This window comes from Anolis carolinensis, unplaced genomic scaffold, assembly GCF_035594765.1.
Source record: "Anolis carolinensis isolate JA03-04 unplaced genomic scaffold, rAnoCar3.1.pri scaffold_7, whole genome shotgun sequence".
Classification (NCBI taxonomy): domain Eukaryota; kingdom Metazoa; phylum Chordata; class Lepidosauria; order Squamata; family Dactyloidae; genus Anolis; species Anolis carolinensis.
In genome coordinates this window covers 32815886-32828389 of record NW_026943818.1, presented here as the reverse complement: position 1 = coordinate 32828389, position 12504 = coordinate 32815886, and the positions used below count along the sequence as shown (strand labels likewise).

Here is a 12504-nt window from a genome sequence, read left to right as displayed (position 1 = left end):
CTCTTTGGCACAATGGATTATCCCTAGGGGCACCTTGCCATTTTGCTTGGAACGGGGAAAATAAAATAAAAAAGAAACTCGTCGAGCAGAATAGAAATAGGACTGGGAACGAGAGAACCAGAGGAGAGAGAAAGCTTAAGCCTGGTTTGAATCTCTGCTCAGGCATCAAACAGGAGGAAACAGCCAGAGAGTGATTAATATGTATAATCTATATGTCCGTTTGTAGGACAGAGTAAACAACAAAACCACTGAACCAAATCGCACCAAACTTGGCCACAAAAGACACAGTCACCCGATCTACCCTGTTTCCCCGAAAATAAGACAGTGTCTTATATTAATTTTTGCTCCCAAAGATGCGCTAGGTCTTATTTTCAGGGGATGTCTTATTTTTAATCTAGTTTTTAAATGTAGTATTCATGCGGCCCGCTCGTGTTATATTGCTGTTTTGATCTTATGTTGTACTGTTTATTTTATGTAATGTATTATTTAATTGTATTATGTTATGGTTTATTGTATTGTCTTGGGCATGGCCCCATGTAAGCCGCCCCGAGTCCCCATTGGGGAGATGGTGGCGGGGTATAAATAAAGTTTTATTATTATTATTATTATTATTTTCCACAAAGATGAATTCACATTTATGGTTGAATTTTTAAAAACGAAAAATTATTATCTATTGTACAGTAGTTGTCATCACAAAACAGCATAACCAAGCAAACTGTGAATCCTATCAAGAATTTCTATATTATATTTTATTGCTATACTGTTTTTAAATTACTGTTTTAAATTTCTGTTCTTGTGTAAATTTATGTTGTTGTTGGGCATGTAAGCTGCCCTGAGTCCCTTCTGGGAGATGGAGGTGGGATTCAAGAATAAAGTTATTATTCTTTCTTGTTACTATCTTTATTTCCATGTACAACAATCTATGGTATGTACATTTACCAATCCTGCATGCTTCCAAACAAAAACTTTACTAGGTCTTACTTTCGGAGGAGGCCTTATTTTTAGCAATTCAGTAAAACCTCTACTAGGTCTTATTTTCTGGGGATGTCTTATTTTCAGGGAAACACGGTATGTCTTTCAAGCAAAAAAGTCTTGTCTGTATTTTCGTCCATTTTAATATCAATTATCATCTATCTATCTATCTATCTATCTATCTATCTATCTATCTATCTATCTATATCAGGGGTCCCCAAACTTTTAAAGCAGAGCTAGTCTATATACAAAGCTAGTCTATATATAAATGTAAACAATCCTTCAGACTGTGGAGGGGCTGAATTATCATTTGAAAAAAAACAAACAAAAAACGAACAAATTCCTATGCACACTGCAACGAGTTGGGTCGATACAGGGAATGCTGTGGATGTAGCGTACCTGGATTTCAGGAAGGCCTTCGACAAAGTCCCCCACGACCTTCTGGCAAACAAACTAGTAAAATGTGGGCGAGACAAAACTACGGTGAGGTGGATCTGTAATTGGCTAAGCGAACAAACCCAAAGGGTGATTCTCACCAATGCGTCGTCTTCATCGTGGAAAGAAGTGACAAGTGGAGTGCCACAAGCAGGGCTCCGTCCTGGGCCCGGTTCTGTTCAACATCTTTATTAACGACTTAGACGAAGGGTCAGAAGGCACGATCATCAAGTTTGCAGACGACACCAAACTGGGAGGGAGAGCCAACACTCCAGAAGACAGGAGCAGAATTCAAAACGATCTTGACAGACTAGAGAGATGATTGGCCGAAATGAACACAATGAAGTTCAACAGGGACAAATGCAAGATATTCCACAATGGAAATCAAAGAGACAGAATGGGGGACGAGGCCTGGCTTGACAGCAGTGTGTGCGAAAAAGACCTTGGAGTCCTCGTGGGGAGGAAGATGAACATGAGCCAACAATGTGATGCGGCAGCTAAAAAAGCAAACGGGATTTTGGCCTCATCAATAGGGGAATAGCGTCTAGATCCAGGGAAGTCCTGCTCCCCCTTATTCTATTCTGCCTTGGTCAGACCACGTTACCTGGAATCACACTGTGTCCAATTCTGGGCACCGCAGTTGAAGGGAGATGTTGACAAGCTGGAAAGCGTCCAGAGGAGGGCGACTAAAATGATGAAGGGTCTGGAGAACAAGCCCTATGAGGAGCGGCTTAAAGAGCTGGGCATGTTTAGCCTGCAGAAGAGAAGGCTGAGAGGAGACATGAGAGCCATGTACAAATACGTGAGGGGAAGTCATAGGGAGGAGGGAGCAAGTCTTGGAGACTAGGACACAACGGAACAATGGCTTCAAACTACAGGAAAGGAGATTCCGTCTGAACATCAGGAAGAACTTCCTCACGGTGAGAAGGGCTGTTCGGCAGTGGAACTCTCTCCCCCGGGCCGTGGTGGAGGCTCCTTCTTTGGAGGCTTTTAAGCAGAGGCTGGATGGCCATCTGTCGGGGGTGCTTTGAATGCGATTTCCTGCTTCTTAGCAGGGGGTTGGACTGGATGGCCCATGTGGTCTCTTCCAACTCTACTATTCTATGATTCTATGTCTTATTTGTAGTGCAAAACAACAACAATGAAAGAACAATACAGTATTTAAAAATAAAAACAATTGTAACCAACATAAACCTATCAGGATTTCCATGGGAAGTGTGGACCTGCTTCTGGCCAATTAATTAAGATTGTTGTGTGCCTTCAAGTCATTTCAGACTTTGGGAGACCCTAAATCTAAAATTATTTATCTATTCATTTACTACATTTATTTATTACATTTTTATCCCCCCCTTTTCACCCCAAAGGGGACTCAGAACAGCTGTATGTACATACAATATATTATATTATTAGCATAGCACAATATTAGCATTATATATTACTATATTGAACTATACCACTATACTGTAATATTATATGTAATATATAACATATAATTAATATTATTATATGGTATTATTATTAGCATTATATTGTATAACATTATATTATTATCAATATTATATGTATATACAATTATTATATTATTAAAAATGATATAAAATATTATATTATAAAACTGAGGGCAGGGGCCAGGTAAATGATCTTGGAGGGCCGCATCCGGCCCCCGGGCCTTAGTTTGGGGACCCCTGATCTATATAAAAGGCGACTCACAAAACAACAAAACCCCAAACCCCCCAAACCCAAAAATTGCCAACACAATCAATCATCCCCGCCTCAAGTAAGATACAACACAATTACACTAAAAACACAATCACAACAGCAACAACCACAACAGGCGACCAGGTACTCTTCACCCAGCTGTTTTCAACTTTAGCGCTCAACATTCCTAACACCTTAAGCTTCTGAGATAAAAAAAAACAAAAGGGACTCAGTTCAGTCTACATTTTATACAACTATGTACAACTGACCCCATATAATCCAATTCTAACCACCTAATATCACATTATAAATATAGTATATAAGACTTACTATGGTATAATAATAGAAAACAATATGATCTCTAAAACCAGGAGACGAAATAAAAACCAACACTCGGAAAGCAGGGAAATTGGGAATTCTACAAACGAAACAATCAGGGCCAGCTAACACTTCCCAACAAAACATTCCTCCAGACAGTAAACAAACACCCTTTCAACCTGCAAGGCCATTAAAAACTAACCAAGGTGGCTAATTCCACCATTCAAACCTCCCACACCGACACTATTAATTCCTATTCAAACTGACCAACCAAGGATTGCGCAAGGTAAAAACCGACCAGGCTTACATCCATCAAGGCTATTCAATACTTTTCAACCAGGCCAACCAACATTTCCTCTACATACAAACCCCCCAAACTTTGAAACCACAACACTACTCTGTCCCATTCAACCTCGCCTAGCAACAATACCTTATGTGCAAACCGACCAGGCTTTTAACCTACAAACCTATTCAATACCATTCAGTCTGGCCAAACAAGAATTCCCCTACTAAGGAAGTACCCACACTTCAAAGCGCCTCTTTGATTAATGCTACCACTCCAACCACTCCACAAAACGGCCAGACTTTCACGCTGCAAGGCTATTCACTCCTATTCCACCTGGCCAACAAATAATTCCCATAAGCCACAGCAATGCGTGGTTGGCAAAGCTAGTCTATATATAAATGTAATGTGTGTTTTTACCATGGAGTAAACACCAAAACCACCGAACCAAATCACACCAAAATTGGTCACAAAAGACATAGTCGTGCAATCTCTGTCTTTCAATAAAAAAATCTAGAAAAATAAAGTCCAAATAACAGAGGACGAGGAAGAGCCGTTCTCCCCCCGGATGCCAGTCAATAATACTTACTGTGGTATAATAATACAGAACAATATAATCTCTAAAACCAGGGCAGTAAATAAAGAACTACATTCTGAAAAACAGGGGAATTCCAGAGAGGGCCAACTTTTACCTCCCAACAAAGGCGGGAAGCCTAGAAAAATATAGTCCAAATTAGAGCACGAGGAAGAGCCGTTTTCCCCCCACCTGGCTGCCTGTTGGAAGGGTATTCCAGCTCACCAAACAAGGATTCCCATAAGAAGAAAACAGACAGGCTCTGAGACTGCAAGGCTATTCACTGCTATTCCACCTGGCCAACAAAGGATTCCCATAAGCCACAGCAACACGTGGCCGGGCACAACTAGTAATAATAATAAAAACGTTATTTATATCCTGCCACCATCTCCCAGAGGGACTTGGGGCGGCTCTCAAAACACTCAAGGTGTGACACAAAATACAAGTGCAAAACATGGCAATAAACAGTCAACATAACATTATAAATATGTATAAGTTTGTGCATAATTACGACCGTGTTAACAACAAAACCACTGGGCCATATCACACCAAATTTGGCCACAAAACTAATCATTTTCCAAGGAGTGATCATCATAAAAAAAGTCAACACATCATCATATATATGTATAAGTTTACATGGGAGTGTGTGTGTGTGTATGTGTGTGTGTGTGTGTGTATATATATATATATATATATATATACACAGTAGAGTCTCGCTTATCCAACGTAAACGGGCCGACAGAACGTTGGATAAGTGAATATGTTGGATAGTAAGGAGAGATTAAGGAAAAGCCTATTAAACATCAAATTAAGTTATGCTTTTACAAATTAAGCACCAAAACATCATGTTAAACAACAAATTTGACAGAAAAAGTTGTTCAATACACAGTAATGCTATGTAGTATTAACTGTATTTACGAATTTAGCACCAAAATATCACAATATATTGAAAACATTGACTACAAAAATGCGTTGGATAATCCAGAACGTTGGATAAGCGAGTGTTGGATAAGTGAGACTCTACTGCAGGGGTCCCCAAACTAAGGCCCGGGGGTCAGATGCGGCCCTCCAAGGTCATTTACCTGGCCCCCACCCTCATTTATAATATAATATTTTATATCAGTTTTAATAATATAATTTATTGTATATACATATGATATTGATAATAATATTATCATTTTATACAATATAATACTAATAATAATACCATATAATAATATTAATTATATGTTATATATTACATATAATATTACAGTATAGTGGTATAGTTCGATATAGTAATATATAATGCTAATATTGTGCTATGCTAATAATATAATATATAGTATGTACATACAGCTGCTCTGAGTTCTCTTTGGAGTGAGAATAATAATAATAATAATAATAACTTTATTTTTATACCCCGCCTCTATCTCCCCGGAGGGGACTCAGGGCGACTTACATGGGGCCAAGCCCGAATAAAAACAGTAGCAGTATAAAACACAACAATAGACGACAACTTGCACAATAAAAATAAAAAATAAAAAAATAAAATAAAACATTAGCCAATAAAAAACAAGAACTAATAAAAACATGGATTAAAACTGAGAGATTGTAAAAGTAGACTGGGTAAGGTGCACCATATAAATATTGTAAACACAAGGTGACTGATAAAGTGCTGCAAATTCTGGAAGTGCAAATTGGGATGGGAATAGACCCTGTGTCTATATCGAGTTGACAAAGGTAAAAGGTGGGATATAAATGTATAAATGAGAAGGGTGGGATATAAATGTAGTAAATAAATGTAGTAAATTAATAAATAAATAATTTTGGTCTTAGGCTTGCCCAAAGTCTGAATTGACTTGAAGACACACAACAACAACAATTCTAATTAACCTGACTATTTCATTGGCCAGAAGCAGGCCCACACTTCCTACTGAAATCCTGATAGGTTTATTTTCATTTTTAAATATTGTATTGGTCTTTCATTGTTATTGTTGTTTTGCACTACAAATAATATATGTGCAGTGTGCATAGGAATTTGTTCGTTTTTTTCTCCAAATGATAATCCGGCCCCTCAATAGTCTGAAGGATTGTGGACCGGCCCTCTGCTTTAAAAGTTTGAGGACCCCTGGTCTACTGTATATAGTGCATAATTAGGCCCGCGTTAACAACAAAACCACTGGGCCAAATCACACCAAATTTGGACACAAAACTAATCACTTTCCAAGGAGCGATCATCAAAAATAAAGAAAAGAAAACAGAGACAAGGCCAGAAAAATCTCCAAAAATTTAAAAAAATTCCCCTAGAACGCAAGTACCCAGACTTCCAAGCAGCAATCCTATTCCATTGCATTCCAGTTCACCAAACAAGGATTCCCATAAGAAGAAAATGGCCAGGCTTTGAGGCTGCAAGGCTATTCAAGGAAGGCAGGAAGAGAATGCACTAAATAAAAATCCAAGCTAGTTGCTTGTTCTGCATCACAAATTTGGAGCCATACCGGGTCCAGAATTGCCGCCAAAACTCAACTTTCGATTTCTGGGAAAGCATAACAAGGCCCTCGAAGGCTTGCAAAAACAGGAAAGGACATATTAACCGCTGCACGTTGTTGGTCAAAAATAGCACCGGCTCCAACGCCAGCAGGATGTTTTGGAAAGAGGGCCAAGAAGAGAAAGCGGGGCCAAGCACAACATTATGTGGGGCTTTTTCCACCGTTCTGCACAAACCGGTCACACTGACAGCTGAAGCGGAGCATGAATATCTATGTGACTTGCGTTTTCATGCCCTGGAAAAATGCCATTGGCTGAAAAAATACAATTATCTATCTATATATATTAAAAAGTTAAAGTACGGTATGCATGTTGATTGGTTAGTTTTAGCAATGCTAGGTATATACATTAAAATATTTTATGTATTACATTACAATACATATATATATATATATATTGTGTATCTTTTATAGAAATGCATTTTAATATGTGTATTTCTAGAATGTTTGCAATGTTTATGTGTTTTGATTATGCTGTAAGCTGCCTCGAGCCACAAGGAGAAGCGGGTAAGAAATAAAATAATAATAATAATAATAATAATAATAATAATAATGCTTTATTTGTATGCCTCCACAAACAAACAAATACTGACATAAAAATCCCAGAGAAACCCCACATATAAAAATAACATTAAAACCTCACGTCAATTTAAAGTCTAACATCAATAAATTAAACCTAACATTACTGCTATTATTATTATTATTATTGACACAAAGACATAATATGACACAGCAAACAAGATATATATATGTTGGATTCCATATCACAAATTATTATTATTATTATTATTGTGTCAATTTATTATTATTATTACAGTAGAGTCTCACTTATCCAAGCTAAATGGGCTGGCAGAAGCTTGGATAAGCGAATATGTTGGATAATAAGGAGGGATTAAGGAAAAGCCTATTAAACATCAAATTAGGTTATGATTTTACAAATTAAGCACTAAAACATCATCTTTAACAACAAATTTGACAGAAAAAGTAGTTCAATACGCAGTAATGTTATGTTGTAATTATTGTATTTACGAATTTAGCACCAAAATATCACGATATATTGAAAACACTGACTACAAAAATGCGTTGGATAATCCAGAACGTTGGATAAGCGAGTGTTGGATAAGTGAGACTCTACTGTACTATTATTATTATTATTGTGTCAGGAGTGACTTGAGAAACTAAATACAGTAGAGTCACACTTATCCAACATAAACGGGCCGGCAGAACACTGGATAAGCAAAAATGTTGGATAATAAGGAGGGATTAAGGAAAAGCCTATTAAACATCAAATTACGCTATGATTTTACAAATTAAGCACCAAAACATCATGCTTTACAACAAATGGATAGAAAAAGCAGCTCAGTACACGTTACCGTTATGTCATAATTACTGTATTTGTGAATTTAGCACCAACATTTTGCAACTTATTGAAAAATTGACTACAAAAACACTGACTACTAAAAGGCAAACTGCGTTGGATAAGCGGAGCTTGGATAAGCGAGACGATACTGAAATATGACATAATTACTGTGGTATAATAATACAGAACAATATAATCTCTAAAACCAGGACGGTAAATAATAAGAGCAACACTCTGAAAGCAGGGAAATTGGGAATTCCAGAAAGGAAACAACCAGGGCCAACAAAGAATTACCCCAGGCAGGAGGCAGGCAGGCTTTGCAAGGCTGCAAGGCCATAATAATAATAATAATAATTATTATTATTATTATTTAATAAAAAATAAAAATGAATAAACTAAAGATATGATTATTATTATGTCAGGGGAGGGAGAAAAGAGAAGAGCAAGCTGCAGAGCAGCCCTTTTATTGCCTGCTCATAGTTCAACATCCTTGCGAAATAGATAGCTAAAAGCTGACCCTGCAGACAAAGATTATGGGATGGAAGAGGAAGCAAGAAAAATGCCTTGGGTGTGGACCAAGGGCGTATCTGCTAGCCCGTGAGTCACGCACAACCGGAAAAGCGGGATTATTCTGAAAAGGGCTTGCCCGGGATATAAGGAATGTCTGGAACTAAAAAGAGAAAGGGAGAAACAGAGTGGAAAACACTCAACGGAAAAGGCTGGCAGGGGACCAAGAACGCAGCAACACCGTGTCCTGAGCAATGGGTCGGGATGGAGGCCTGCAAGGGTGGCGTTCACTGGGTCAAGTGAGGATTTAGCCCTGAAAGACAACACTTGGGTCTCCACGGGATGGGAGAAATGAGCAAGGCACAGCCACCCTTTACTTTTGCACAGAAGTGTTTGCTCTAGGTTCTCCTGCATGTCTCTACCATCAACATCTGGTAGAAGGTCATGGTCAATTGGAGGTGATGATCACATATTTCGAACCCCTGCTTTAGGAATGATTTGGGGACTGAAGACCGACCTTGGAAAGGTCACGGGAGACACATATCTGGCTTGAGACGTAAAGGTTGGGATGACACATAACAATAATAATAATAATAATAATAATGACGAAACCATTGATCATAGCTGCTGTAAGAAAATCACACAGACAGACTACAAACAGAGGCATAACTCTGTGGCCCAAATGATTCATCGGAACTTATGCCTCAAGTACCAAAGAACTGGTGGGATCACAAACTTGCAAAGATAATGGAAAATGAGCATGCAAAGATACTGTGGGACTTCTGAATCCAAACTGACAAAGTTCTGGAACACAACACACCAGACATCACAGTTGTGGAAAGGAAAAAGGCCTGATCCTTGCAGCCCAGGATCAAGCCATCAGAACAATTATTATTATTATCTCCTCATCCCAAAGACCCCTCTCCATTGGCTCATTATTATTATTATTATTTTCTCCTCATCCCAAAGACCCTCCTCTCCATTGGCCCCATATTATTATTATTATTATTATTTACTCCTCACCCCAAAGACCCCCTGTTTCCACTTCCCCTCTCCATTGGCCCCTTATTATTATTATTATTATTATTATTATTATTATTATTATTATTATTTTCTCATTTCCCCTTCCCCTCTCCATTGGCCCCATATTATTATTATTATTATTATTATTATTATTATTATTATTATTTTCTCATTTCCCCTTCCCCTCTCCATTGGCCCCATATTATTATCATCATTGTTATTATTATTATTTTCTCCTCACCCCAAAGACCCCCCCCTCTCCATTGGCCCCATATTATTATTATTATCATTATCATTATTATTTTCTCCTCACTCCAAAGACCCATTTCCCCTTCCCCTCCCCATTGGCCCCATATTATTATCATTATCATTATCATTATTATTTTCTCCTCACCCCAAAGACCCCCCCTCTCCATTGGCCCCATATTATTATTATTATCATTATCATTATCATTATTATTTTCTCCTCACTCCAAAGACCCATTTCCCCTTCCCCTCCCCATTGGCCCCATATTATTATCATTATCATTATTATTTTCTCCTCACCCCAAAGACCCCCCCTCTCCATTGGCCCCATATTATTATTATTATCATTATCATTATTATTTTCTCCTCACTCCAAAGACCCATTTCCCCTTCCCCTCCCCATTGGCCCCATATTATTATCATTATCATTATTATTTTCTCCTCACCCCAAAGACCCCCCCTCTCCATTGGCCCCATATTATTATTATTATCATTATCATTATTATTTTCTCCTCACTCCAAAGACCCATTTCCCCTTCCCCTCTCCATTGGCTCCATATTATTATTATTATTATTATTATTATTATTATTATTATTATTATTATTATTTTCTCCTCATCCCAAAGACGCTCCTCTCCATTGGCCCCATATTATTATTATTATTATTATTATACGTTTCTCCTCACCCCAAAGACCCCGTATTTCCCCTCCCCATTGGCCCCATATTATTATTATTATCATTATTATTATTTTCTCCTCATCCCAAAGACCCTCCTCTCCACTGGCCCCATATCATCATTATTATTATTATTATCATTATTATTATTATTTTCTCATCACAAAGACCCTCCTCTCCACTGGCCCCATATCGTTATTATTATTATTATTATTATTATTATTATTATTTTCTCCTCATCCCAAAGACGCTCCTCTCCATTGGCCCCATATTATTATTATTATTATTATTATACGTTTCTCCTCACCCCAAAGACCCCGTATTTCCCCTCCCCATTGGCCCCATATCATTATTATTATTATTATTATTATTATTATTTTCTCCTCATCCCAAAGACCCTCCTCTCCACTGGCCCCATATCATCATTATTATTATTATTATCATTATTATTATTATTTTCTCATCACAAAGACCCTCCTCTCCACTGGCCCCATATCATTATTATTATTATTATTATTATTATTTTCTCCTCATCCCAAAGACCCTCCTCTCCACTGGCCCCATATCATTATCATTATTATTATTATTATTTTCTCCTCATCCCAAAGACCCTCCTCTCCATTGGCCCCATATTATTATTATTATTATTATTATTATTTTCTCCTCACTCTAAAGACCCATTTCCCCTTCCCCTCTCCATTGGCCCCATATTATTATTATTATTATTATTATTATTATTATTATTATTATTATTTTCTCCTCACTCCAAAGACCCATTTCCCCTTCCCCTCCCCATTGGCCCCATATTATTATTATTATCATTATTATTATTATTATTATTATTATTTTCTCCTCATCCCAATTTCCCCTCAGCGCCTCAGGATGGTTTTGCGGCCTAGTCGCGGCCTCGGAGCCTTCACTCACGTAGATGGGCAGGGGCCACGGGTAAACGGCGGGCTCGGCTCCCACGGGCGACTTGAGCCGGAGCTCCAGCCTCTCGCCCATGTCGGCGGCGGTGAAGGAGGTCCGAGAATCCGGAGGTCAGGTCGGGGCGGCGGCGGGGGGCATGCTAGACCCGGCGGCGGCGGCTGTGGAGGACCGGAGCGCGCCGCTCTGGCTCGCCTCTCTCTATTGTCGCCCGCGCCGCGCCGCCGCCATCTTGAACCCGGCGGGAGGGGCCCCTTGAAGGAGCGAGCGAGGGAGCGCGTGATTGACAACCAAAGAGAAAGCGTCGAAACGCGCGCGGGCGGGCGACGCCAAACAAAGTATTGTTTCTCCTCTGTGTATACAGTAGTAGGAAGAAAGGAACACGCGACGTCACGTACGCAGGGGAGGGAGGGGGGGAGGGAGGCCGAGTCAAGGGATGCGCATGCGCACCTCCGCCCACGCTTTCCCTATAAAATGAATATATATATATATTGAACCGAGTCGTGAGGTGAGGCGAAACCTCAACACGGAGCATGCGCAGAAAGGGGATTAAAGGGGAGGAGTTTGCTTCCTCTCTTCGTCCAATGATGTTCGACCTCGATTTTTTTTTATCGCCTTGGCAGAACGAGAATACGCATGCGCAGAAAAGGGAGCGGGGACTAAAAAGGGAGTTAAAAGAGCGGGATTCTGTTTCTAAGGAAGGCGGCTGCGCATGCGCGCCTCCTCTTGTCCTCACTTGCCCTTCTCCAAGGAGAGGCGCTGATTGGCTGGAGCGCGGGAGCGCGCACGTCATTCCCGCCCGTCACGACGTTTTTTTTCTTCTCCTCACGACGGTTCCCCCGCCCCTCAGGTAGAAGTAGACACGTGTCTGGGCCCATTCCCACGTTACTAAGGAAGCAATAAATTGAGGTAATAGTAGTAATAATAATAAATTACTATGTCTAATATATATATATA

At 39.2% G+C, this 12504-nt stretch overlaps 1 protein-coding gene across 5 annotated transcripts in view; it reads right to left on the bottom strand.

Annotated features, from left to right (window-relative positions):
• dot1l (DOT1 like histone lysine methyltransferase) overlaps positions 1-12055 on the bottom strand; it is a 76053-nt gene extending 63998 nt beyond the window's left edge. The window contains exon 1 of one of the 5 annotated variants that reach the window (XR_010000230.1): positions 11545-12055. Coding sequence is in view for 1 of the 5 variants with exons in the window: in XM_062960096.1 (XP_062816166.1) it covers positions 11545-11625 (81 nt within the window). In the remaining 4 variants the exon portion in view is untranslated. Of the gene's footprint in view, positions 1-1508; positions 2883-11544 lie in introns of those variants that run through there. The other 4 variants (XR_010000229.1, XR_010000228.1, XR_010000231.1 and 1 more) reach the window with 4 other exon arrangements.
• Between the last annotated feature and the right edge of the window lie 449 nt (positions 12056-12504).